Below are 27,978 nucleotides of genomic sequence, written 5' to 3'. Positions count from 1 at the left end.
CAGTGCTCGGGATGCACAAATCAAAAGCCCTTTTGTGGAAAGGTCCTTGTTGAATTTCTAAAGGTAGCCCTGTATCCATACTCCTCACTTCAAGGTCTGTATCTCCACACTCCAGTCACAGGACTGCATGCAATACACTTTCCCTGTCTGGGAAGCTGTGTCAAAGTATCATCCTGTGCCATGCTTAACCAGTGTCATCCCTAGTTGATCCATTGGTCCAAGTACTCAGACTCTCTCAACTCATAGTCCTACTATCATACATGTGCTACATACTCCACAAGCACACAGAATGTCTGTGCATGGTTCTGAGTTTCAAACAGAGGCACCTGAAAAACTCAAAACTGAAGGAAATCAGTGTGTGTGTGTGTGTGTGTGTGTGTATAATATTTATTAACATCAGCAGAGCTGGGAAACGTCGCAGGATTGGGAGCTGAAGCTGTTGGGACATTTTACATTTTAAATTAACAGAACAGTGCTCATGTACGCTAATAAAAAAGGTTTAAAAAAACTCATACTATCTCATCCTGCTCTTTCCTGCTTTGGCAATGATACTGCACAAGGCACACACTGAAGGACAGGTGCCAGCATGCAAGGGGCACTGAGGAAGTGCATGTTTGCACAAATATAAACTAGGCATTGGCAATGCCAATAGGTCTAGCTTATGAATGAACATTCTTCTTCATCACTGAGGAGTTTAGACATTCAATATGTCAACATACATGTGCTCTGTCACTCATCCTTGTACTCATGCATTCATTCTCCACCCACTGATCCATTCTTGTATTCACCGACACACCCAGCGGTCAAGCCAGATCTAAAAAAGATATTTGCATTAATGCAACAATATTCCGAAGAAGCAAAAGCAGCTGGACGTCGTACAATTGTTCAGAATAGGCCCAGACTGTACATGCTGCCTTGTCTCATCGGAGGCTGATAGAGATCGTTTGGCATCCTTTCCATCAACTATCACACCATTCTGACGTCAAATGTTCCCAACTCAATTAACTTCCCATATTTCCTCAGCAGCAAACAGGAGGCTGCAGAAGGGATGTGACAGGGGCAATAAATGGACGTTTCCACTACTTGATCCAACCCTACCTCCCCAAATGCCACCTATTTGCTCCTGAGGGGATATGAGAAGAACCAGACAAAGACATTTGAGGCTGGTTCTTACAGAGCACTGTTTACTTTCCTTCCCCAGGTTCTGTCATTGAAATCTCAGAGTTAAGGGTCCTAATGGCAGGGGTAAGTCAGGCGTAGTAGCTGCTACACCTTGGGACCCCTAATTAGAATCCATGGTCTTAGTAATGCCTCTATAAATAACATTTGGACTACTTAGTAAACATATGATGAGAGCTTATTGAGGACATATTGTTCATGTTATACGAATGGAGGGGCGATAAGAAATAAGGAATATGCTACTTACCAGTATGCATCTGTTCTTGGCATAGAGGGCTGCAGAGTGGTACATTTATGAATAGATCGCCATCTGGTGTTGGGCTCGGATGATTGCACTTGTTTTTCTCTTGGAGAAGTCTTTTGTCGTCACAAGACTGGTGACTCCTCCTTTGGATGCTAGTGCATATGGGCATCGGCTCCATCCTTAGATTGTTTTGCCATAGTAGGGTTAGATGGAGTAGTACGATTGAATACAGATAGAAATGCCCATGTAAGTGTATCTAAATAAGATAGTGTTGGAACAGACACAGGTTTCTGGGGAGGCTGGGAGGGCATGTACCACTCTGCAGCCCTCTATGCCAAGAACAGATGCATACTGGTAAGTAGCATATTCCGTTCGAGGCATATGGGCTGCAGATGGTACATTTATGAATAGACTATACAGCAGTTATCTCCCTAGCGGTGGTCACCAGTGTCTGTTGCAACAGTCTGGAATAAAGTTTTTAGAACAGCTTGTCCCACTCTAGCCTATTGTGTTGCCTGCACATCTACACAGTAGTGTTTTGTGAAGGTATGCGGTGTAACCCAGGTAGCTGCTTTGCATATGTCATCTAGAGGAATGTTTCCTAAGAATGCCATAGATGTTCCTAGTTTGCGTGTAGAGGGAGCTCTAGGAGGAACAGTTAATGTCCTCTTTGCTTTTAAGTAGCATATTTGTATACATTTTACAATCCATCTGGCAATGCCTGCTTTAGAGATAGGATTGCCCTTATGTGTAGGAGAAAACGCTACAAATAGTGGTTTTGTCTTTCTGAAAGTATGTGTTCTTTCTATGTAATACAATATCGCCCTTCTGACATCTAATGTATGTAGGGCCCTTTCTGCTACCGTCTGTGGTTTTGGAAAGAAGACTGGTAGTTCCACTGGCTGATTGATGTGGAATGCTGAAATTACTTTAGGCAAGAATGGTTCTTGTATTGTAAATGCTTGCAGTTCACTTACTCTTCTGAGTGAAGTAATAGCTATAAGAAAAGCCACCTTCCATGTGAGGAATTGTATTTCACACCTATGCATAGGTTCGAAAGGTGGTCCCATTAGTCTGGTAAGTACTATGTTGAGATTCCAGACTGGGGCAGGCGGTAGTCTTGGTGGAATGACTCTTTTGAGGCCTTCCATGAAAGCTTTTATTGCTGGTACTTTAAACAGGGAAAGATGTTGTCTGTTTTGCAGGTACGCTGCTATAGCTGCAAGATGTACTCTTATAGAGGTGTAAGAAAGGTTACATTGCTGCAAGTGTAGTATATAGCAAATAATCTCTTTAGTGGATGCGTCCAGAGAGTTGATGTTGTTACTGTTATAGTATACAGCAAACCTTTTCCACTTTGCTGCATAGCATGCTCTGGTGGTAGGACGTCTTGCTTGCTTAATGATTTCCATACAGTTTGGAGGTACATCTAAGTATCCAAATTCTATGACCTCAGGAGCCAGATCGCTAGGTTCAATTGTTTGGGATCTGGGTGCATTATTTTTTCATGGTTCTGTGTAAGGTGCATGGGTAATAATCTTAACTTTTGATGTGGCACCTGTGAGAGTTGCAGTAGAGTGGTGAACCACGGCTGTTTTGCCCACGTGGGTGCTACTAGTATCATTGTCATTGAATGTTGTTGCAGTTTCCGAACCATTAATGGAATTAGTGGGAGAGGGGGAAAAGCGCAAGCAAATTTGTTGGACCAATTTATCCATAGCGCATTGCCCTGGGACAGGTGGTGTGGGTACCTGGATGCGAAGTTTTGGCATTTTGCATTCTATGAGTGGCAAAGAGATCTATCTCTGGTTGTCCCCATCTTTGGAAGAATGGCTGCAGTATTTGGTTGTGCAGTTCCCATTCGTGTATTTGTTCTGACTCTCTGCTTAGGATGTCTGCTATCTGATTTTGAACTCCTGGTAGGTGTTCAGCTAATAGATAGATCTTTTGAGGAATGGCCCACCTCCAGATGTCCTGTGCTAGTATGGATAGTTGGAGAGAGTGTGTCCCTCCCTGTTTTTGAATATAATACATTGCAGTCATGTTGTCTGTTCTGATCAGGACTGCTTTGTTGAGGATTTGCATTTGAAAAGCTTTTAATGCTAGAAACACTGCTAGTAGTTCCAGATAATTGATGTGCAGTCTTTTTTGCTGTATATTCCATTTTCCCTGCACTGTGTACTTGTCCATATGTGCTCCCCATCCGGTGAGCAATGCGTCCGCTGTCAGTATCACTTGTGGAATCGGTTCTAGGAACGACCGTCCCTTGGAAATGTTTGTTGTGTTCCACCACTTCAGAGAGCGATGTGTGCGGTCGTCTACCAACACCAGATCTGTAATCTGACCTTGAGCCTGATTCCACTGTGTCGCTAGACACTCTTGCAGTGGACGCATTTGTAGTCTGGCATATGGTATTAGCAGTATGCAGGAGGACATCATCCCTAACAGCTGCATGAACACTCGAGCTGTTAGTGAGTGTTGTGGTTGAAATTTGTGGATCAACGTGATCATTGTTTGGATCCTGATTGGATTAGGGTATACTTTGGCTTTTTCTGTGTCTATAGTTGCCCATAGATATTGTTGAACCTGGTTTGGTTGTAGGTGGGATTTTGTGTAGTTCACCGTAAACCCTAGCTGGTGCAGCAATTGAATGGTCTTCTGTGTGTTTTGAAGACATTCTTCCTGTGACTTGGCTTTTATTAGCCAATCGTCCAAGTAAGGTTAGACATGTATTTGTTGTCTTCTTAGGTGTGCTGCAACTACTGCTAGGCATTTTGTGAACACCCTTGGTGCTGTTGTGACCCCAAACGGAAGGACTTTGAACTGATAATGTTGTCCTTCTACTACAAACCTGAGGTATTTTCTGTGGGCTTTGTGAATTGGGATGTGAAAGTAAGCATCTTTTAGATCCAGTGTAGAAAGAAAGTCCCCTTTCTTCAGTAAAGGAAGTACTTGTTGGAGCGTGACCATGTGGAAATGTTCCGAGTTTATGTATGCATTGACAGGTCTGAGGTCTAAAATTGGTCTTAGAGATCTGTCTTTTTGGGAATTAGGAAGTATAGAGAGTATACTCCTGTCCATTGCTGATGTTTTGGAACCTTCTCTATAGCATGCTTTTGTAGCAGTGATAGTACTTCCTGTTTAACAATGTCAGATGATCTTGACTCATTGGACGCTGTCTGGGGGGTGTTTGGTGGGGTAGCTGTGAGTTCTAGGCAATAACCATGTTGGATAATTTGTCTCACCCACCTGTCTGACGTGATGTTTTCCCAGACAGGTAGGAACTGTGATAGACGTCCCCCTACCGGTGTTATATGGTTTGGGGGGAGTTGTATTAAGTCACTGTTTTGGGGTTGAGGAGCTGCGGTTGTTATTATTTCCGCGACCTCTACCCTTGTTGTTGTTACCTCTGTAACTGCCTCTTGAATTACCTCTGGGTGATGTTGGTGTAAAAGAGGTAGATTGCTGGCTTGTGCCTGTATTCTTTGACCCCCCTCTATAGGTGGACCTACGAAAGGAACCCCTATGAGTTGGCTGTTGTAATGCTCCCATTGATTTAGCCGTTTCTGTGTCTTTTTTCATCTTTTCTAAGGTCTCATCTGTACCTGAGCCGAAAAGTGTTTTTTGATCAAAAGGTTGGTTCAATAAAGATGTTTGTGGGGGCGTGGCTAGCAGCCGATGATGGCGGCAGCAACCTAGAGAGGCTCCCGTAGCAAGGCGGCTTCCCGCAACAATCCGCATGCCTATCCGTCCACTGATCGTCCCAGAAGGGGTGTCCCGGGTGCGGTGACCGAACGACGCTCACAAGGAAAATTTGGGAGCGCTCAGAGCTCGGAAACGGGACGAATCTTCATCCGAGTCCCTCACGGGCGAGAGGCCTGGTGGCACGAGGCGAGCAGCGGTGTCGAGTTGAACCCTTGACCGGGCGGAAGTCAACCCTCCCCGGCACGATCGACCGGAAGTAGCCGCAGACGACATCACTCAACACCAACGGCCGGCGGTCCTTCCCTACGGCCACTTCATCCTCAACGCGGCCTACCCAGTGGCGCTACACCGTAGTGCCCCCTCATTGCACTCGGCCAAGTCGTGGAACTTGCTACGCAGCAGTCGCCATCTTGCCCGAGCTTGCCGAGGCCGCAGCAGTTCCGTGGCTGCCGGCAGCACCTTGTCATCGTCAGCGATCCCTGGCCTATGCCCGGACTGAACCTCCTGTACAGCCACCCCCACACGGTCGGCTACGGGCGATCGGCCCGCTCCATTTTAAACTGTGTCTTGCCGCAGAGCAAAAATGGCGGGGAAGGGGCAGAGACAAACCACCGCCCAGGCGAAACTCGGTAAATTTGCCTATGATAATCAGACGTCCACTCAACCTGAGCAGCGCAAATCACTGGGCAAGGGCGCAGACAACGATGGGACTAAAAAGGCCACGCTGGATGATGTCCTACGCGCACTGGAACTGGTTCAGGCTACAGTGGGCTCGACTGCTGCCGAGGTGACCCTCATTAGAGCCGACCTCCAGAAGATGGGCGAAAGGGTGAAGCAGGTGGAAGTGGTGGCTAAATCGCTGATAGAGGACGTCTCCGACCTGCAAGTAGCCGTGGAAAGACTACAAGCGGACAATAAACTCCTAAAAAGTAAATTGGACGACCATGAAGGGCGCTCCAGACGCAACAACGTCCGCATCTTGGGGGTTCCAGAGTCGGAAACGAAAGGAGCCATGGATCTGTACGTGGAGGACCTCATAAAGACTCGCTTGGCCCAGAAGGGACTCTCCAATTTCTTCACAGTGGAACGTGCACACCGGGTCCCTGGTGGGACACCTACGCCGGGGGCCGCCCCGCGCCCTATCCTGGCGAGACTCTTCAATTTTAGAGACCGCGACACAGTTCTCCAGGCGGCCAGAGTGGCACCACCTATCCATGTCCAGAACTCGCGGATATCCTTCTTCCCGGACTACACGGCAGAGGTCACCCGCAGAAGGAGGACCTTCTTGGAGGTAAAGAAATCGCTCCGCGAACAAGAATTGCCGTACTCCATGTTGTTTCCGGCCCGTCTCAGAGTTGTGGCTGACAAAAAGGTCTGGTTCTTCGACTCGGCTGAGTCAGCAAGAGAATGGCTGGATGGATGGCGCACGGTGGACCGCACTTCCAGTCGTCGATGCAACAGGCCAGATGAGGATAGCCGGCCGGACTCACAATCATCAGCCAGGGGAAGCGCGAGCGGATCACCATCGCAGGACCACGCAGGGGCCGCTGGAGGTGAATGAAACCACCGTGAGAGACTGATTGGACTCGAATCTACTCCCGAGAAGATTGCTTATCAAGTCGTTCTTGGACGCTGGCCCGGACAGCCCGAGGGCAGCAGAGGGACCGCCTGCTTTGGGGGACACTCTCCCCCGACGTGCAAGTACTCTGTTTTTGGCATGGGATAAGCGCTCTGCTGAGTTGGGGTGGCGGGCAGTTCTGAGTCCGTTTGGCAGGGAGGCAGGGTGGGGCGGGTTGGGGGGGGGTTTTGTTCTTTTCTATGGGAAATTCACAGAGTCGATCTCGAACTGTACAATGTACTTGGATTGCTATTGTAATGTTGCTGGGGCGATGGAGTCTATACCGATGGTTTATGTTTCTGATCTCTATTGATGGCGGGTGAACAGCTCAATACAGTGAGAGTGGAGGAGACGCGTATAGGCGGCTCCACCCTCCGACTCCTTGCCTGGAACGTGCGTGGCCTGGGTGATAAAGTGAAACGCGGCCTCGTTCTGTCCGAGGTGAAACGCTATAAACCTGACCTGATACTCTTGCAGGAGACCCACTTGGTGGGTAGCGCTACTAAGGCCTTAGACAGAAGGGGATATAAAATGTTAGCCCACTCTGAATTCTCCACTGGTTCCCGGGGTACAGGCATACTAATCAGAAAATCCTCCAACTTCATTACCCTTAGCACTAGAACTGATACACAGGGCTGTTTTGCGGTAGTGGCGGGACAATGGGACGGACGCCCCTTAACAGTAGTCTCAGTTTACATCCCACCTTCACTACACTCGGTGATGTTACCGGCCCTGGGTGATTTCTTACTGTCCCTCCCTGAGGGAGACATGCTTCTAGGTGGGGACTTTAACGCAACTGCAGACCCGCAGCTCGACAAGTTCCCGACAACCACCCCCCCGGGGGGTCCCTCCCGGTTTCAGCGGTTCCTAGAGGCACTAGGGCTGGTGGACGTCTGGCGCCATGTTCACCCTACGATCCAGCAATACACGTTCCACTCCACCGTTCACAATAGTCTATCCCGCATTGACTACTTCCTGGCTTTAGGGGATGGGCTGCAGCGTGTGGAAGAAGTGCACATACACCCTCGGGGCATCTCAGACCATTCGCCACTGACTCTCACCATCACCTCACGGACGCGATCCCGCCGCCGCATATTCCCCATTCACGCCTCTTATCTTAAAGTCCCGAAGGTCAGGAAGGCCCTGCAGAAGGCCACGACACACTATTTCATTGAAAACGAGCCAACCGCAGCCTCGGCCGAGGTACTCTGGGAGGCCTATAAGACAGTGTTGCGGGGGCAAGCTATAGGCTCTATAACAACACATAGAAGGGAACAGGCGGCTGAACACACAGCCCTTGAGCTCCGACTACGCGCAGCCACTACTGCCCATGAAGCCGACCCCACAGATGATACAGCGCATGCCCTCGCACTTGAACAGCGACTATACGCAGATCACGCACGGCTCATTACACAAGGACACATCACCGACACACAGAACCGAGTATACGATGTTGGAGACAAAGCAGGGAAGATGCTGGCCTGGCTCGACAGGAGAGGGGGTAGCTCCAGAGGGATCCAGCAGGTGGAAGATGATGAGGGTAGGGTTCAGACAGACCCGGAACGAGTAGTAGAGGCATTGGCGTCCCACTTTGAAAAAGTATACACCCCGGAACGGGACGTTACTGCGATTGCGGCCCAATGCGCACTGAGCGACATAGACATCCCAACACTGCAGCCGGAGGCCATAGTGGAGCTGGAGGCACCGCTTACCACGGACGAACTGCGGATGGCCATTGGAGCCCTCCGTACGGGCAAGGCGCTGGGGCCAAATGGCATCCCGGTCGAATGGTTCCAAGCGCGCTCTGACACTCTCAGCCCGCACCTGCTCAAAATGTACGAGGAATGTCGTGGTAAGGGATTGCTCCCGTTGGACCAACGGACTGCCACGATTGTGGCTATTCCTAAGCCCGGTAAACCCCCTGAGGACTGCTCCTCCTACCGCCCTATCTCTCTGCTTAATGCAGAAAGTAAAATACTAGCAAAACTCCTAGCAAATCGTCTCATGCCTCATCTGTCTGATCTCATCCACCCGGACCAGTCGGGATTCATGCCCCACAGGAACACCGCGCTCAATCTCAGACGGGTGCACGGGGTGCTGGCGAGAGCGGACGGCATAGACGAACCCGCGGCTATATTGGCGCTGGACGCGAAAATGGCCTTTGATCTGGTGGAGTGGGCCTACCTCTTCGAGGTCCTTTTGTGTATGGGATTTGGCCCAATTTTCATCTCCTGGATTAAGTTACTCTACACTGCACCGGTGGCACACGTGGTAGCAAACGGCCACATTTCACGCTCCTTCCCCCTTCGACGTGGCACCCGACAGGGATGCCCTCTCTCCCCCCTTCTTTTTGCACTCTCTCTAGAACCGCTGGCGATCCGTATCAGGACTACCCCTTTACTTAAAGGGATTAAATGGAGGGAGGGGTGGGAGGACCGCGTGTCATTATACGCAGACGACAAGCTGGTGTACCTGACGGACCCCGATCATGGCATACCAGCTCTCTTGCGTCTCTGTAATGACCACGGCGAGGTGTCAGGCTATACCATCAATTGGAGCAAATCAGAGTTGTACGCCCTGACGGGAGATCACCCAGCGCTTGGTCCGGACTGCCCTCTACGGCTTGCCGGCTCCTCATTCAAATACCTAGGCATCCACGTCACAGGTGACCCTGCTGAACACGAAAGGTTGAATCTCTTGCCACCACTGGACCGCCTCAAACAAGATGCAAGCTTTTGGGCGGGTTTGCCGTTGACGTTGTTGGGGAAAGCTGCCTTGTTTAAAATGAAGTCCCTGCCCCGTTTCCTATACATCCTAGACAATACCCCATTCGCAGTACCAAAACAATACTTCAGGAGAGTGGCGGCAGTGGTCTCTGGATTGCTGTGGGGCAACCGCCCGGCGCGTATAGCCCACGCCAAACTTTGCAGGAGCTGGTACGAGGGCGGCATCGCGCTCCCAAACCTGCACCTATATTATTGGGCAGCACAGCTCAGACCCATCAACCAATGGCTGCATGCACCGCAATCAGATCCGGCATTCCAGGCGGATAGAGCTCAATTGGGTGCCAATAACTTGCTGGCACCGCTTTATGACCGGAGGAAACTTAGACCGCTGGTGGGCCCCACTAGGCTCACGGTGGCCACCTGGCATGCAGCCACCGCTGCGCTAGGGTGGAAAGATACACTCACTAAGCTAACTCCACTCTGGGACGCACGAGCCCTGGGCAATCTTCGGGTCAGTAAGGGGTTCTCCCGTTGGGATGACATTGGAATCTCCACGGTGGGGGACATGTGGGAACGAGGGGGAGTTATCACCTTCGCCCGTTTGAAAGAGGTTTATGATCTAGGACCACACGAAACCTACCGGTACGTCCAAATTCGCCATGCACTACTGTCGGCTATCCCGGCGGGTTCGACTCTTCCCGAGTCCTCCCCGCTAGAGGATCGCCTCCTGACGGACTATATGATAGAAAAGGCCACCTCCCTCACTTACCGAAAGCTCCTTAACAATTCCCCGGACCCACTAGTGACTCTCAAGGAAAAATGGGAGCAGGAGGTGGACGCGCTTGATGAGCAGGAATGGAATGAGGCATTGGCTTCCCCTAAGGAAGCGGGCATATCGGCCAGAATGGGGCTCATCCAACTTAAAGTTCTACACAGAACGTACTACACCAGAACATTGCTTCACCGCATACAACGGACCCCTGACCCCTTCTGCTTGCGGGGAGGAGGGCACATTTTTCCACACATTCTGGGAATGTCCAAGCATACACAATTACTGGCGTCAGGTCCTGCGCACTGTGTCACAGGTGCTGGAGGTCTCGGTGTTGCCGGAGCCACGGCGATGCCTCCTCAATGTATGGGAGCCAACTGATTTGTCCCGGCACGGCCGCCTCTGGGTAACATTGGGAATGATGGTAGCTAAGCGGGACATCGCGCAGCGTTGGGGGGTGGCGGACCTCCCGACAGCTTCACAGTGGTGCATTAACATGGACAGGGCCATGGTTACGGAAAGGGCGGTATACTTGAACCGAGCTTGTCCGGGCAAGTGGAACAAGGTGTGGTCCCCGTGGAATGCCTATCGGGGTGACATCTGCGACCCACTGCCAGAAGAAGACCCGCTAGACTCGGATGAGGACGACGGGTTGGAATGAGGGGGGCTGTTCAGGGGGCGGGGTCTTTCAGGAGGGGACGGGGGGGGAGATGTTTCATTTACACCCTAACTTGACTTGTGGTCGCGCATGAGGTTGGCTCAGTTCAGGTATAATCTCATGTCTGTCTGGCAATATGCATAGTTAAGGATCGTACTGTGACTTCCCGAAGTTCGATTGTTCTTTTCTTTAGGTTTAAAAAACAGAAAATGAAAACCTCATTCACCAAGCATGGAACATTTGCATTTAACCTTCGCCACTCTCTTTGCGATCTTTACTTCAATGACTTTCATATTAACCTGCACTGTGTGTATTTTTAAAGATCGTTCTCATATGACACTTCAATTAGCGGCCGGCCCATTTGGGTTGTAGGCGACAAGCTGTGTACAACTGTGAAGGTATAATAAAGGTTTTCGAAAAAAATAAAAAAATAAATAAAAATAAAGATGTTTGTACTTCTTGTTTGAACCCTGAGACTCTAAGCCATGCAAGTCTTCTTAACATGATACTGGTGTTGATGGATCTTGCTGCAGTGTCTGCCTCGTCTAAGGCGCACTTAATGGAAGTGTTGGTTATTATCTTCCCTTCCTGTATAAGCTGGTCTGCCCTTTTTTGATGTTCCTTAGGGAGATGTGTGATGAGTTTTTCTAACTCATCATAATGCGCCATATCATAGCGTGCAAGTAGCGCTTGTGTATTAGCAATGCGCCAGCTGTTTGCTGCTTGGGATGCTACTCTTTTGCCTGATGCATCTTTTAGCTTGGACTCCTTATCAGGAGGAGGAGCTTCTCCTGTAGATAATGAATTTGCTCTTTTACGAGCGTTTGTGACTACAAGCGAGTCCAGAGGTACCTGTCCCTTGATAAATATTGGGTCCTTTGGGGCTGCCTTATATTTTTGATCAATTCTTGGGTTTAATACCCTAGCCCTCACAGGGTCTTTGAATAGGTCTACTGTGTGATTGAGAAGACCCTTTAGCATAGGTAGTGTTCCTGATGTTCTTTGTGCAGCAGGTAGCGTTTCTAAAAGGAAATCCTCTATTTGAGGTTCTGTATGTAAATCTACCTTATGGTATTTTGCTGCCCTATTAATCAGCTGTACAAAACCTGTATTATCATCAGGTGGTGAAGGTTTTGAGGGGTATAATTCTGGGTCGTTATCATCATCTGACCCTACATCATAATTCTCCCATGGGTCTTCTTCATCTGGGATAGTGTCGTCATCCCCATGAGGTTCTCCCTCCCCTCCATTTGTTTGAGGTGTAGATGGTCTTGGTGTAGAAGGTGGAGGAATAGCTGGCATAGTGTGAGGAATAGGAGAAGAGGGTGTGGTCTTTAGGTCGAGGAGAAAGTGGAGGAGTTGTATTTGTCCCCATTGTTCTCTTCTTAGTAGGAAGAGTTTTGTCATCTAACTGTTCATTCTTCCTCTTTTTCGGTGATTTTGTCACCACTTTGCCAGTTTGCGGATCGATAAACAAAGTCTTTTGTTTTGGATCTGTCTGCTGCTCCTGTGTCGGTACCGAAGTTCTTGGTTCCGAAAGGTGCCTTTGCTTCTGACCGTCAATGTTCTGTGTTTTCGGCACCGAGAATTTGCTCGATTTTGATTTTTTCGGTGTCGAGTAAGTCTTCGAGGTCGAAGCATGTTTCGGTTTCGACATGGAATGTTTCGATGCCGAGATTTCCTTTGTATGGAGCTTCGGTGTCGATGTCGATGCCGACCGTTTCTCGGATCCGACATGGTGGGAGGCCGAGAGTTTCGGTTTCGTTGCCGGGCCCGAAGGCGGGGCGTCGGAAACTTTCTTCGGTGGTCTGACCGGGCTCGAAGGCGGGGTCGGTACCACACGGGGTCGGTTCTTTGGTTAGGGGACGTCGTCACTCACGGTTTGTTGAACGTCAATTTCTTCGACATCAGACTCGTCCACTTCCGACCCCGATTCGTCTTCCTGTTCCTCTTCTTCTTCGAGGTGCTGGGCCTCGAACATCTCCGGGATTGCCTCCGACTGCATTCTCGAAACCTCGTGTCTTCGGGCTCGACGGTTTCTAATCGTCGACTTGGAGGAGAATGCTGCGCAGGCTTTGCAGTCCCTGGATTCGTGTTCAGGCGATAGGCAGAGGTTGCACACCTCGTGTAGGTCCTTGTGTGAGAACTTAGCACCACACGTTGGACATCTCTTAAATGGAGTCCTTTCCATGGACTCCGGGCTGGACTATGTCGAGGAAGGCCTCCCGGTCTCGTCGACGTAGAAGAAAATGTTTATTGTTGGAGTCGAAACGCGTCGGAATGGAAATGAAATTGCGTTCGATAACAATACCGTCGAATTGGAAAGGGAATACTCGCCGAAATATCACTTTTTCTCGAAGTCGATCCGGAGCGCTTCGATCCTCATCCGAACCCGATGGCGGAAAAAAACAATCTAAGGATGGAGCCGATGCCCATGCGCACTAGCACCCAAAGGAGGAGTCACCAGTCTCGTGACGACAAAAGACTTCTCCAAGAGAAAAACAAGTGCAATCATCCGAGCCCAACACCAGATGGCGATCTATTCATAAATAAACCATCTGCAGCCCATATGCCTCGAACATAAAAGCACTTACTTGAGTCCCGCCAGCCGCCGCCTCTCCTCCCTCCTCTTCTACGGCAGCAGGATGCACACAGACTCCCAGAATCGCCTAGCCAATCACTACGCTGCGTGCCAGTGGCGTTGTGATTGGTCTGAGCTCCGTGTTTCGGCGCTCAGACATGGGCTGGGAGTCTATGCATGTTCTCCTCCCAGGCTGTGCAATATAGCCTGGTGGAGAACATGCTAAATGCGCATTACTGTTTGGCCGGCCAAAAACACCCTGTGAAACAGTCATGTGCACTTAGAAAGTGCCTACCACTCCTCCCCCAGCACTGAATAGCCCAGCCCTGCCCCGCCTCCAAACAACTGAGCCAGTATGGTAAAATAAAATTATAAGAATGTTGCGTTTTCATTTATTTTCCCCTTTTGAACTGCTCATTGATTAGAGGAGGAGCCACCGCTGTCTAATCCGCTCTCACAACCTCTTTTGTGACTTAAGCCAGAGGAGAAAAAGACATCAGACCGATCTCAAATAAAGTGGAGTAAACCACTAGATGAAAATCTTGAACAAACAGTCTAATAGGTAAGCACGTTCCTAGGTTGTGCAACATTCTCAGCTACAACCAGCTATCTACACTACCCTCTCTTACAGACAATATATTCACTTTATCCCATCATTCATACCCTCCAGAGCAACCATCAACAAAACGACACAGAGCAGCCCTTTGCAGTAGATTATAAAAATGAATCAACAATTAATCCCTTTTCAGCTTTAACTGTCAAAGAAATTGATGGAAAAAACAATCGAGGAAAAATTACTGGTAACAGGAACCCTAGTTCTAAATCACAATCGTCTAAACCCCATCACTAAATACTGCCTCGCCAGCAAGAGCAACCCTCAGAAATATCCAACAGGGCACGGATCGAATGGATACATTCAATTATCCAACTTACTAATTAACATACCTTTTTTTAACTTATCTTTATTCGTTTTTTGCTTTATGTCCATTAATGTTTGCATAATTGTACAGTATAGACAGTTTTTCACATGCTTTTGCTAGACAAACTACAAGGCCTGGCAGTTTGGGCTTGGCTGTTACCATGAGGAGTAGAGTCGAGCCTGATTTGCATATGGCTGGGTCCAAACTTGAGTGGCATAGTGAGCAAAAGAATGATAGATTAAACCCAGATCTCTTGACTAGGGGTGAGTGGTTGAAAACTTCAGCACTCCATCCATCATCTTGTTGTGTTTGCTGTGTCTGCCCTAAGTGGCCACGGGTATGCTCAGACACGTGTCCTTGCTCACTGTGCCAATGGATTCAAGCTATCCTGCTGATGAGAGGTGATACCCTAAAACCGGTCCCAGGATGCTTGTTTCCAGTCCAGGGAGGACCCAGCCTCGACCCTGCTCCTCCTGGGAACAGAGCAGTTCCCATGAGGAGTAGGGTTGAGGCTGGGTCAAAACTAGGGAGGCATAGTGAGCAGAAGAATTATGAATTAAACCCAGATCTCTTGACTGGGGGTGAGTGGGTAAAAGATTCAACACTCTGTCCATCATCCTGTTGTGCTTGCTCCACTCAACATTAGATTTGGCATTCCTCATGTTTCCACAATCACTCCTCACTACCGTATATTTAGCACCACTTACTGACCTTGATAACTCCTTCACACTTACCTGCTGCAACCACACAGATGATGCCAAGATCATACCAAAAAATTAACAATGTCTGGACCAAAAGGCTTTGAAAACTGCCTCCTGGGAATAGAGCAATGGATGCTTAAGACCATATTTAACATGGAATGGTAAAAATATAAAGTCTCAGCCGCAGAACTTGGAAGCCCCACAGGTCTCTATCAGCCAGGCTCCCAGAACGAAGTCTGCAATCAACAACATCAAATGAGATAAAAAACATTTGCGTTGTCGTTGACTCCAACCTCTGACTTAAAACTCAAGTTAACAAAGTGACTAGACATTTTTTTTATGATAAGAACACTCTGTCAAGTCTTACCTTATCCAATCCTATAGCACAGGAAGAAGCATGAGTACCACTTGTGTCCTCACACTTTGACTATTCGCTTGGCCTCCCAATTGGCCTACTAAAAAAGCTCTAACAAATCAGGAACGCCTTGGTCAGAAAACACCTACATATGAATTGACAGGACTACATCACATGTGCCAACAAAGTCCCAAACTGGATAGCAGTAGCAAAAAGAATCTGTAACTCAGATCCAATACAGCTTCCCTCCTGATCATTCCCCTGATAAAAAATAATAATAATAAAAAAATCAAGAGTAGAAAGCAGCTCCTTGTCTGGAACAAGCTACTGAAAAGAACACAGATTATCAGCTACCATCAAGAATTCAGAAAATCAATAAAGACCTGGCTGTTCACAAAGAAATGATTCAATAACCTCAAGTTTGCTGAAAATCGTAGTTTTTTATACGGTAGAGGCTAATCTATCCATCGCTTTCCTTTCGCATACCGCCTCATGCGTTTGACACTACTACATGTGGCTGCGTCAAGTCTGGAGCACATAACTGGGTTTCAAGCGTAATGATAATAAGGTCGCCACACTTTGACGACTCCTCAACCAACACCTTCTGATGCACAGACAACAAACAGAGTAGTTACTTAGTCACCATACCATAATGCACTTTAGGGCCCCCGTCAAGGGCAAGGAAAGTGCTATAGAAATTCTCCAGTACAATAAGTAAATAAGATCTGGTTTAGTTGTGACTGCTCCCAGGCTTCCTTCTAGAAATGTTTTGTGAAATAGGGGGTGTGTTGTCACCCTGTTAATTTAGTAGAGTTTGCTTCTGGACTCAATTTTGAGTGCTGTTCAACTAAGCATCTGCCTGCAAACCCACCTGCAACTGAATAATAAGGACCTAGGCACCTGACCTAACAGCTTACCTGGCACAGTTAAAAGTAAGTAATATGTGGGTCATTTGATACTAACTGTTTCAGTCTAGCGGTATGTTCATGAAACTCCCTTCAACTTTCAATCTTGTTTTGTTTTTCGCAAAACCCTTGATTACTTTCTGTCAAATTGCACCATTTGCCCTGAAGCAGACTGAACCTTAAGCACACAAGGTTCAACGTTGGGAGCAACGAACTGTAGAAATAATACTGTGTCATCGCGGATCCAGGATTCAAGAGAACAAATATAGTTTATTACAGATCCATACCGTGCATGTGTGACCATAAAGGTTTTGAGTGGGTTAGAGGCTAACACGGGCAGATCTGCACCTCTTCCTGAATGCTTATTTCAGAGCCAAATACTACTTCCTCCTATCTGCGAGGCAGAGGAGATACAAGGAGTTTGGTTCCAATGAGTCTTTAAACCTCAGGCTTGCAGGCGCCACCAACTAGTTCTCAATGTACACTCATTTCTTGCTGACATGTGTCCACAGGTTCTGTTTTGAACAGCATCTTACAAACCATTGTCATTTCACCTGCCAGGGTGGAGTAATTTCAAACATCTTTGACGGGACAAGCATTCTTAAGACCGGTTTAAGTTGAAATTCGAAATTAACATCGTCTTGGAAGTTTACCTTAAAATCACCAGACCACTAATCGAAACAATATTTAAATTTGATTCCATTTTATTTAAATAAACCCATCGGTACAAAGGTCGCCATACTTGAATATTTATTTACTCATGCATTTTTAAAATGTTAGCTCTGATGTGCAGGGGTATTGTATAAATTTATGTCAACTAGTTTTTTCAATAACAAAAAGTAATCTGTGGAGGGTTCATAGATATTGGGAGGCTGGTTCTGTTTTACAGATGCAGAGTGGTGGCAGTGCCGCTGGAGAACAGTAGCTGTCTGTGGCCACTAAATTAGCAGCCAATATTCGAGGACCATTGGCCACAGAGTGGACACGGAGGTAGACTGCACTCCGCATACTCGCGTGTTGGCAGCGGTGCATTGGGCCTGCTTTATGGGGGCAGAGCGATGGCAGTGCAGCACGGGTGACAATAATGATGTGTGGCCCCTCAATCAGCAGACAACACTCCAAGCAAACAACGCTCAAGTCCCAAAGAATGAGAGGCGGAGAAAGAGGTAGGTGGAAGAGGCCCACGCGCTCACCTGCCGGCTGTCCTTCACGTCACCCTTCAGGAGGTTATCCAGAGGGAAGGAGATGATGTTGTTCAGATTCTGCACCTGAAAAACAGTAAGACACACTATTGTCATGGATCAATAAGGCAAAATGGAGTCGGAGACAGATGTTGAAGGTGAGAGCAAGGACAAGGAAAGAAATGCAAGGCAATGCGTTGACAGAGGGAGAAACTGAGCAACACTTTGGGCAAAAGAGATCGAGAAAGGGTGTAGGTGAAGATTATGCATCTAGTGGACAGTGCACAGAAGATGCTGGAGGTGGTCAAAGCGTGAGAACCTCAGGGAAACAACAGAATGAGAGACTCCATTAAAAAGAAGGGTAAGCAACAGAAAAAAGTGCCTCAGAAATACATAATAGAGGCTGCAAATAGGCACAAATCTCTCCCAGACATAGGGGATAGTGAACTCCATGAAAATAAAACTTCACTAACATTATGTAGAAATCTTATAAGAATTACTGATGACAGGGTCAATACATCACCCACATCCCAGCAAAATATTGTGAAATATAATAAACCAAGATGTGTGTGATAATGACAAATGCAAAATGTGAGAAAATACAACCATGAAGAAATTAATATAATTTTCAAAGACTGATGAAAATGCTTTATACAATGCATAATTATGAATAAAACATTATTACGAAAACAAGGCTCAGCTTAATCCATAAATATCAAGTGAGAGCGTTAGAGAGAAAATACTGCAAATACTCCCCTAGTTTCACCAGACAACCAACAAAAAATATTAGCACTTGTAGAAGATAATGCAGCATTTTCTTTAAACAAATCAATTCAAATATATCAGCGCCTTTCCCACTTAGCGATTTATAGATGGGAACAGCAGTCATGGCACTAACTAGTCCAGTCAGGGGTGTGTCGCTGCACATGCTGTCTACAGGATAGAATAAACATGAAGGAATATTACAACCCTAAAAATATGAAGAAATAAAAACTGAGAAAACACCTAGTCGGAACACCATGTAGGAGACCTGTTAAATATTAGAGCATCTCTGATTTCTCATCTTGGGTGAAAAGCACGGTAGATGTGCCTGTATCGCCTTAGGGCGGGTCGCAACCATGTTTCTGCCCTTTACTGTGAGCTAACTCCTAGCACTTTCCTGTCTCAACAGTGGGGAGTGCTGTTGCTGCCTTATAATGAATGTCGCTGAACTGTGCTCATCACTATTCTAGGTGTGGTACAACAATGAATACTAAACCATTTGCTAAAAATGAGTAAAATATAGAGAATCAGTGGATATCACTCCAATACTTTGTCGATTACATCATTAAAAAATCAAAATAGATTTTCTATGAACGAAATTGGTTCATTCATTGAGAGGGTTACAGCCACACTCAAATATGAACACACTCCTTGTCAGGGTGACCGCCAAAAGTCACTAAATAAACCTGTGCTTAACCCTCTGGTAGCTTGGCACAGAACAATTGGGCTTAACTAAAATGCAAAGTGTAATGTATGTATGCAGAACTCGAACAGTATTAAAGTGAAAACTCAACCCACGAAAAATCCCAAACCAATTGAGGAAAATAGAGTTTTTTGGTTTTTTTTAAATTTGTTTTTATTGCAGAATTAGAAACCACAGAATACAATGGCTCAACCAGTCCACTCGAAACGTCCCCCCGGTCAATCATTAAAACGTACAACATACACAGCCATTCAGCCCGCATCCCGGAGGCCGGGCGGCGTAGTATCCTAGGTAGCAGGAAGGCATCACGGTGAGTGTCCCATAGGGACAATGGTCGAAAGAACATTTTTCGTATCTGCATTTTACCCCCCCACCCACAACAAATAACAACGTCAGCCATCCCATCTATACAGTTCAAGGCTACTAACCGTTCCCAGGCCCGCCCCGCGCACTGTGGAGCCCGCCATGCCTGACCCATGCCCCTCTGCCACCTCCCACTCATCTCCTACGCTCCTCAGGCCCTTCCCAGCTCAGAATCGCCTTCGCGGTCCACCAATCCCCTGGCTTCCGGCCCACCCCGAACTCCCACTAAACAACCCCTCAGTGTCCCCTCCCCGGCAACTGCTAACGGTGTGTGTGTCCTAGTCCGAAGTGCAGCATGGAGCACGCTACAGTGTCAATGACAATTCTGAGTTAGTACGCCTCGCAGTGTCCACAGGTCCCATCCACTCAGTCCTCATCTTCTACTAACGAGTCACGCAAGGCTTGCACCACCAATTCCCATGCACGCGCTGCATCCAAGGCTTTCTCATTACCAAGCTTGACAGCCTGCTTCATTCGGAGCACACTCTCACATTCAGACCACCGTAACAATTCATTCTTCCACCTCCTCACTGACGGCCCGCCCTTGGACTTCCAGTGCCACGAGATCTCTCTTTGTGCCAGTATCAGACCAAGGTCAATAAATTTGCTCGTCACCTTAGTGTGTTTGGTGTGCGGGAACCAGAGCAACAGACACGCCGCCATGTCGAAATCCACCTCCCTGTTGGTCACTTTGTTTAGGAGGTCCCCTACCTCTGCCCAATAGGCTTCCAAATGCGGGCAGCCCCAAAACAAATGATCCATGTCCGCCTCCGGAGACGAACACCTCGGGCACCGTGCGTCCTGCACCTGGAAGTATCGCCGTATTTTTTCCGGAGTCAGATAGGCCCTATGTAGCACAAAGAAATGCACTTGTTGGAAACGCGCATTCCTCGTGCCTTTCCACGTGCGCCGTAAAATATGGCTCCACACCGTGTCTGGAATGGGCCTGCCCACACTCTCCTCCCATTTCGCTTTGAGCCCCTGGAGTGGTTCCAGTCCCTCGTGCAACATCCTGTTATGGAGGCAGGTCACAGCCTTAAAGGTGCCCGCTGCCATCACCACATACTGGCACGCCATAGTTGTGTCCGGTTCTATGAGCCCGCCCTTCCAGTGCTTCTGTATAGCCGCCACCACCGCCGCATGCAATAGAAACCCCCCATCAGACAGCCCAAACTGCTCCTGAAGTACTTCGAAGGGCACCAATGTCCCATCGACATACAGGTCTCCCACCACCTGAAGTCCCGCCTCCTCCCATTCCAGCAAAGGAGACCAATCGCCTCCGTGTGGTAGGGCCGTCAGCATGCCAATCGGAATTTCCGGCGCATAAGGCCGAGTCGCCCTCGCCCTCCTAAGACTCCTCTGCCAGCACAGCCTAAGCGTCCGTTCCTCCATTGTGAGGCCCCGCAGCTCCAGCCTCTGCTGCATAATGATGTAAGACAGCACGTGGCGCTGTATCCCCAACTCTCGATCACACTCCGGCCCCCTAAACACCCGGGCCACATGTTGCGTGAGAACCTGGAGTTGCGCCGCCAAATAATACAGTTCAAAATCAGGGACAGCCATCCCCCCCTCAATCTTGGGGCGTAGCAACGTACTCAGAGCCACTCTACGGCGGCCATGTCCCCACAGGAAACCGATAACCATCGTCCTCAGGTCCCTAAAGATCCTCTGAGGAATCCAAATGGGTAGCGTCCGGAAGTAGTACAGAAGTCGGGGGAGCGCCACCATTTTCAAAAGAGCAATCCTACCTAGTACCGTCAGCGGGAGGGTCGACCAAAAGGACATGCTGCCCCTCAATGCCCGGACGCACCGACCAATATTGCCTTCCAATAGGTCCGTGGTCACATGGTAGATACGGACTCCCAGATAAGTGAAGCAAGATGGCTCCCAGACCACCCCCAAGTCACGAGCAGGGCGAGGCGACTCCGCTCTCAGCGGGAACACACAGGTCTTCGTCCAGTTGACCTTAAGGCCCGACAACTGGCCAAACTCCGACAGCAGGTCCATTGCTCCTTCCAGGGCCCGCTCCGTGTCATCTAAGTACAGTAACAGATCATCCGCATATAGCGAGATGTGATGTAGCCGCCCGCCGCTGTTTATCCCCGCGTATCTGTCGCCCGACCTGGCGTGGACCGCCAAGGGTTCCATCGCCAGAGCGAACAGGAGGGGGGAAAGGGAGCACCCCTGTCTCGTGCCCCTACCTACCGGGTATGCCGCAGACACCAAACCGCCCAAACGTACCCGCGCCGTCGCTGAGGAGTACAAAACCTTCGTCCACCGGCGGAACCCATCACCTATGCCGAACCTCTCCAGCACTCCATCCAGGAAGACCCACTCCAAACTATCGAACACCTTCTCAATGTCCACTGATAAGACCGCTTGGGCCCCATCCTCGTCCAGAACGGCGTCCATTATCCCAACCAGGCGACGGGTATTCAACGCCGTGCTCCTCGTGGGGATAAACCCTGCCTGATCCCTGTGTACTAGGCCCGTCATGTGTGGAGCCAGCCTGGTGGCCAAAATCCGACTCAAGATTTTATAGTCCACCGTCAGCATGGACAACGGGCGATAAGACCTCACATCTGTTGCGTCCCTGCCGGGCTTTAGGATGGTGCAGTGAGCTAAAAAACGGTGTTGGATCTAGCCCTGATCTCTTGACTGGGTGAGAGCTTTCTGCTTAATTCAGACTGTCCCTCACCACCCCTTGTTGTAAATATTTTTGTCCACCCTAAGCGTGGAAGGGTATTCTCAGATGTGAGACCCTTGCTCATTGCACCATCAGGATTCAAGCAAACCGGGCCGAAGACGGCTGTAATGCCAGAAACCGGTCCCCGGGAGCTTGTTTCCTTCCCAGTGTAAGAATTGGCTTTTGTAGTTTGGTTTGCCCTGTTCCCATCATGCACTGGGACAGGAACAGACTAATTTGCATACAGCCAGGTTCTGAAACTGGGATGGTGCAGTGAGCTAAAAAACGGTGTTGGATCTAGCCCTGATCTCTTGACTGGGTGAGAGCTTTCTGCTTAATTCAGAGACTCTGTCCCTCACCACCCCTTGTTGTAAATATTTTTGTCCACCCTAAGCGTGGAAGGGTATTCTCAGATGTGAGACCCTTGCTCATTGCACCATCAGGATTCAAGCAAACCGGGCCGAAGACGGCTGTAATGCCAGAAACCGGTCCCCGGGAGCTTGTTTCCTTCCCAGTGTAAGAATTGGCTTTTGTAGTTTGGTTTGCCCTGTTCCAATCATGCACTGGGACAGGAACAGACTAATTTGCATACAGCCAGGTTCTGAAACTGGGATGGTGCAGTGAGCTAAAAAACGGTGTTGGATCTAGCCCTGATCTCTTGACTGGGTGAGAGCTTTCTGCTTAATTCAGAGACTCTGTCCCTCACCACCCCTTGTTGTAAATATTTTTGTCCACCCTAAGCGTGGAAGGGTATTCTCAGATGTGAGACCCTTGCTCATTGCACCATCAGGATTCAAGCAAACCGGGCCGAAGACGGCTGTAATGCCAGAAACCAGTCCCCGGGAGCTTGTTTCCTTCCCAGTGTAAGAATTGGCTTTTGTAGTTTGGTTTGCCCTGTTCCCATCATGCACTGGGACAGGAACAGACTAATTTGCATACAGCCAGGTTCTGAAACTGGGATGGTGCAGTGAGCTAAAAAACGGTGTTGGATCTAGCCCTGATCTCTTGACTGGGTGAGAGCTTTCTGCTTAATTCAGAGACTCTGTCCCTCACCACCCCTTGTTGTAAATATTTTTGTCCACCCTAAGCGTGGAAGGGTATTCTCAGATGTGAGACCCTTGCTCATTGCACCATCAGGATTCAAGCAAACCGGGCCGAAGACGGCTGTAATGCGAGAAACCGGTCCCCGGGAGCTTGTTTCCTTCCCAGTGTAAGAATTGGCTTTTGTAGTTTGGTTTGCCCTGTTCCCATCATGCACTGGGACAGGAACAGACTAATTTGCATACAGCCAGGTTCTAAAACTGGGATGGTGCAGTGAGCTAAAAAACGGTGTTGGATCTAGCCCTGATCTCTTGACTGGGTGAGAGCTTTCTGCTTAATTCAGAGACTCTGTCCCTCACCACCCCTTGTTGTAAATATTTTTGTCCACCCTAAGCGTGGAAGGGTATTCTCAGATGTGAGACCCTTGCTCATTGCACCATCAGGATTCAAGCAAACCGGGCCGAAGACGGCTGTAATGCCAGAAACCGGTCCCCGGGAGCTTGTTTCCTTCCCAGTGTAAGAATTGGCTTTTGTAGTTTGGTTTGCCCTGTTCCCATCATGCACTGGGACAGGAACAGACTAATTTGCATACAGCCAGGTTCTGAAACTGGGATGGTGCAGTGAGCTAAAAAACGGTGTTGGATCTAGCCCTGATCTCTTGACTGGGTGAGAGCTTTCTGCTTAATTCAGAGACTCTGTCCCTCACCACCCCTTGTTGTAAATATTTTTGTCCACCCTAAGCGTGGAAGGGTATTCTCAGATGTGAGACCCTTGCTCATTGCACCATCAGGATTCAAGCAAACCGGGCCGAAGACGGCTGTAATGCCAGAAACCGGTCCCCGGGAGCTTGTTTCCTTCCCAGTGTAAGAATTGGCTTTTGTAGTTTGGTTTGCCCTGTTCCCATCATGCACTGGGACAGGAACAGACTAATTTGCATACAGCCAGGTTCTGAAACTGGGATGGTGCAGTGAGCTAAAAAACGGTGTTGGATCTAGCCCTGATCTCTTGACTGGGTGAGAGCTTTCTGCTTAATTCAGAGACTCTGTCCCTCACCACCCCTTGTTGTAAATATTTTTGTCCACCCTAAGCGTGGAAGGGTATTCTCAGATGTGAGACCCTTGCTCATTGCACCATCAGGATTCAAGCAAACCGGGCCGAAGACGGCTGTAATGCCAGAAACCGGTCCCCGGGAGCTTGTTTCCTTCCCAGTGTAAGAATTGGCTTTTGTAGTTTGGTTTGCCCTGTTCCCATCATGCACTGGGACAGGAACAGACTAATTTGCATACAGCCAGGTTCTGAAACTGGGATGGTGCAGTGAGCTAAAAAACGGTGTTGGATCTAGCCCTGATCTCTTGACTGGGTGACAGCTTTCTGCTTAATTCAGAGACTCTGTCCCTCACCACCCCTTGTTGTAAATATTTTTGTCCACCCTAAGCGTGGAAGGGTATTCTCAGATGTGAGACCCTTGCTCATTGCACCATCAGGATTCAAGCAAACCGGGCCGAAGACGGCTGTAATGCCAGAAACCGGTCCCCGGGAGCTTGTTTCCTTCCCAGTGTAAGAATTGGCTTTTGTAGTTTGGTTTGCCCTGTTCCCATCATGCACTGGGACAGGAACAGACTAATTTGCATACAGCCAGGTTCTGAAACTGGGATGGTGCAGTGAGCTAAAAAACGGTGTTGGATCTAGCCCTGATCTCTTGACTGGGTGAGAGCTTTCTGCTTAATTCAGAGACTCTGTCCCTCACCACCCCTTGTTGTAAATATGGGCTTTAGGAGCGGCACAATCAAAGCCTCCCTCATGGATCCTGGCAAACCCCCTGACTCATAAGCCTCCGTGTACACCACCAGCAGTCTGGGCGCCAAGCTGTCTGCAAACTGCTGGTAGAATTCTATCGGTAACGCGTCCACCCCGGGCGTTTTATTCCGAGCCATATTTTTAATGGCCGCCCGTATTTCAGTAAGCGTGATCGGGCCGCCCAACTCTTTCGCGTCCTCCTCGTCAAGGACCGGAAGCTGCCTCGCCTCTAGGTACTCCGAAATTTCCTGGGCCTCCACCCCCAACTGACTCTGGTACAATTCCTCATAATACACACGAAAGCACTCCAACACCGCTGCCTGAGAATATACCGTCTCCCCCTGTGCGTTGTTGATGCTAAGGACCGGGCAGCCCCTAATTTCAGGGTTAGCGAGTCTGGCCAAGAGCGTGCCCACCTTATCTCGTTCAGCGTGCGCTCTGATGGCGTACTGCCTGTCGTCGTAACACCTCAACCGTTCAGTTTCTGTGGCGACCACCTCTTTCGCTTCCAACAACCGGGCCTGTAAGTCCGGCCTTGCCGGCCTGCGCCACTCCAAGTCCCTCAGGGTCTCCTCCGCTTTCGCCAGTGCATTCAACACAGTCGTACGGGCATTCGAAAACCGACCCAGGCATACCCCTCTCACCACCACTTTCATCGCATCCCATTCAGTGGACCTACACGTGGCCGTACCCTCGTTCTCGCCGAAGTAATCATCGATGCCCTGTTGGACAGCCTCACTAAACACTGAGTCCTCCAGCGTGTCTGGCCGGAGCCGCCATGTTGGAATCGCCGAGCGCTCCCGTTGCCACTGGATATGTACCAATAGGGGATTATGATCTGAAATGGTTCTAGCCAGGTATTCCGTGTGTGAGATCAACGGGGCAAGGGACCCGCCACAGAGCACTGAATCTATCCTCACATGCAGTGTATGGAGAGCTGAGTAAAAGGAGTAGTCCCTGGTGTCCCTGTGCTGTTCCCGCCACACATCCAGCAACCCCCACCTGTCCTGCCAGTCCTTCCTGTGCATGGCCAACTTACGCACCGGGGAATCAACAAGGGGGGGTGAGACCTATCCAAGACCACATCCGTAATCGAGTTGAAACCCCCCCCCCCCAAGTACCACCGGGCCCGCTAGGAAAGAGGCCAAGGACCCGGAAAGGCCATCGAAGAATCGGGCCTGATCAGCATTTGGCGCATACACACAACAGAGCACCACATCCCTACCATACAACCGCCCCTCCACCGCCACAAACCTGCCATCAGGGTCCACCACTTGGTTCAGTACCTGAAACGGTATCCCCGCTCTCACCCAAATCAGTACCCCTCTGGCATAAGCTGAGTAAGTGGTGCCGAACACCTGGCCCCGCCATCTTTTTTGCAACGCAGCACATTCCTTTTTTGTCAGATGGGTCTCTTGTAGCATAGCAATCTGGACCCCCCTCCGCACCAGATATGCGTGCACCTTGTGGCGCTTGACCATGGTTCATAACCCTCGGACATTCCACGTTAGGCATTTTAAGTTAGGTAACGTCCCCATACCAGCAGCAAGCAGTCCAGGTCAAACAACACCAGTTCGCATCCCCACCGAAGCAGTTGCCCCCCCGAAATTAACTCTAAAAACAAAAACACCCCGAACCCCACTCCCCAGGACAGAGCCTACAAACCCAGTGTCAGCCCTGATCCAAACCTCAAACCAACCACACATTCTCCTAACCTGTGATCTCCACCACAGAAGGCCTTAAGGGCCCTAGGGGGGTGAGTTATCGCCGACCCCAGCTAGCGGAGCCCACGCCCCGCGCTCCCATCCCGTACTGCCCACGTGGCACCCTACCCGGCAACCCAGCCATCACCAACAGGATACCGCCCTACCATCAGATCATGTCCAAGTCTCAACACAGCCTCAACCGTGAAATATCCCATCAGAAGTCTGGGGGGTCACCACCGGCCCCTTCGAGCTTTCCGCTTCCGAAAGGTCCTCTCCTGTCCTGCTGCCCTCGCCGCCAGAGTCCGACTCCACCAGTTCACTTTCCTGCTGCAACCCCGTGATGGCCGCCGTCGCTGCGAGCGCATCCCTCTTTTCCGCAGCCATTTGGGCCTCCCGTTTCTCCCGCTGGCGCCTATTGCGGGACCGGATGCGTTGCGATTGTCTGATCTGAGGCGGTTTAGGCCGATCTCGCCTACTTTTGTGCGACTTGTCCGTCCCCGCTCTGTACGACTCCAGCCACTGCCATGCCTCGTCCGGAGTCTGAAAGAAGTGCGTGGTCTCATCCAGGATGACCCGCAGCTTGGCCGGGAAGAGCAAGGAGTATTGAATGCCCTCCTCTCGCAGCTCCTTCTTCACCGCCAGGAACAATGCTCTGTTCCTTTGGACTGCCTGGGTGTAGTCCGGGAAGATTGTGACCCTACTGTTCTCCACCTCAAACGGGCCCAACGTCCGAGCCCTCTGGATGAGGAGGTCCCGGTCCTTATAATGGAGGAGCCGCACCACCATCGGTCGGGGGGGCGGCCAAGTCCTGGCGGGCGAGCAGGCACCCTGTGGGCTCTCTCCAGGGTAAAGAAAGGAGTAAGCCCCTCCGGCGCCACCACAGTTCGAAACCAGTCCTCCATGTAGGCCACCGCATCCTCCCCCTCAATTCTCTCCGGCAGGCCTACGACCCGCACGTTATTCCTCCTATTGCGGCCTTCAGCATCCTCCGCACGTCGTTCCAGCGAGTCCAACCGGGCCAGGATGTCCGTGATCTTATGCTCCGCTGTCACTACCGACGGTTTCAGGTCCAATAGCAACTGATCATGGTCCTTGACCTTATCCGCCAGCTTCGCATGGTCCGCTCGCAATAGCCCCAGCCCCGTGGCTACTTGCGCAATGTCCTGCTGCAACGCCTCCTTGGTCGAGGTAATTGCGTCCAGTATGGCATCCAGGCGTCTATTCAGTCGCTGCTCCTGGTCCAACTCCGGCGGGGGGGTCTCGCCCACCTGGGACAGCGCCGCCATGTCCCCCTGTCCGCGCTCCACGGCCACCAGCCCTCCCGTAGCCGCCATCTTAGGGTAATGCGTCACAGGCCAGGAAACCCGTCTGGTCCCGG

At 49.7% G+C, this 27,978-nt stretch overlaps 1 protein-coding gene across 2 annotated transcripts in view; it reads right to left on the bottom strand.

Annotated features, from left to right (window-relative positions):
- The window catches only part of ASAP3 (ArfGAP with SH3 domain, ankyrin repeat and PH domain 3), a 398,324-nt gene that overhangs the window by 242,971 nt on the left and 127,375 nt on the right, over positions 1 to 27,978 (bottom strand). For both annotated transcript variants that reach the window (XM_086957571.1, XM_086957572.1), the window contains one exon: positions 17,555 to 17,629. In XM_086957571.1, the coding sequence (XP_086813697.1) occupies positions 17,555 to 17,629 (75 nt within the window). The remainder of the gene's footprint in view (positions 1 to 17,554; positions 17,630 to 27,978) is intronic.

The sequence above is a fragment of the Lissotriton vulgaris genome, chromosome 2_1 (genome assembly GCF_964263255.1).
Source record: "Lissotriton vulgaris chromosome 2_1, aLisVul1.2, whole genome shotgun sequence".
Classification (NCBI taxonomy): Eukaryota; Metazoa; Chordata; class Amphibia; order Caudata; family Salamandridae; genus Lissotriton; species Lissotriton vulgaris.
The sequence above is the reverse complement of the archived record's forward strand: the minus strand, read 5'-3'. Positions and strand labels throughout refer to the sequence as shown.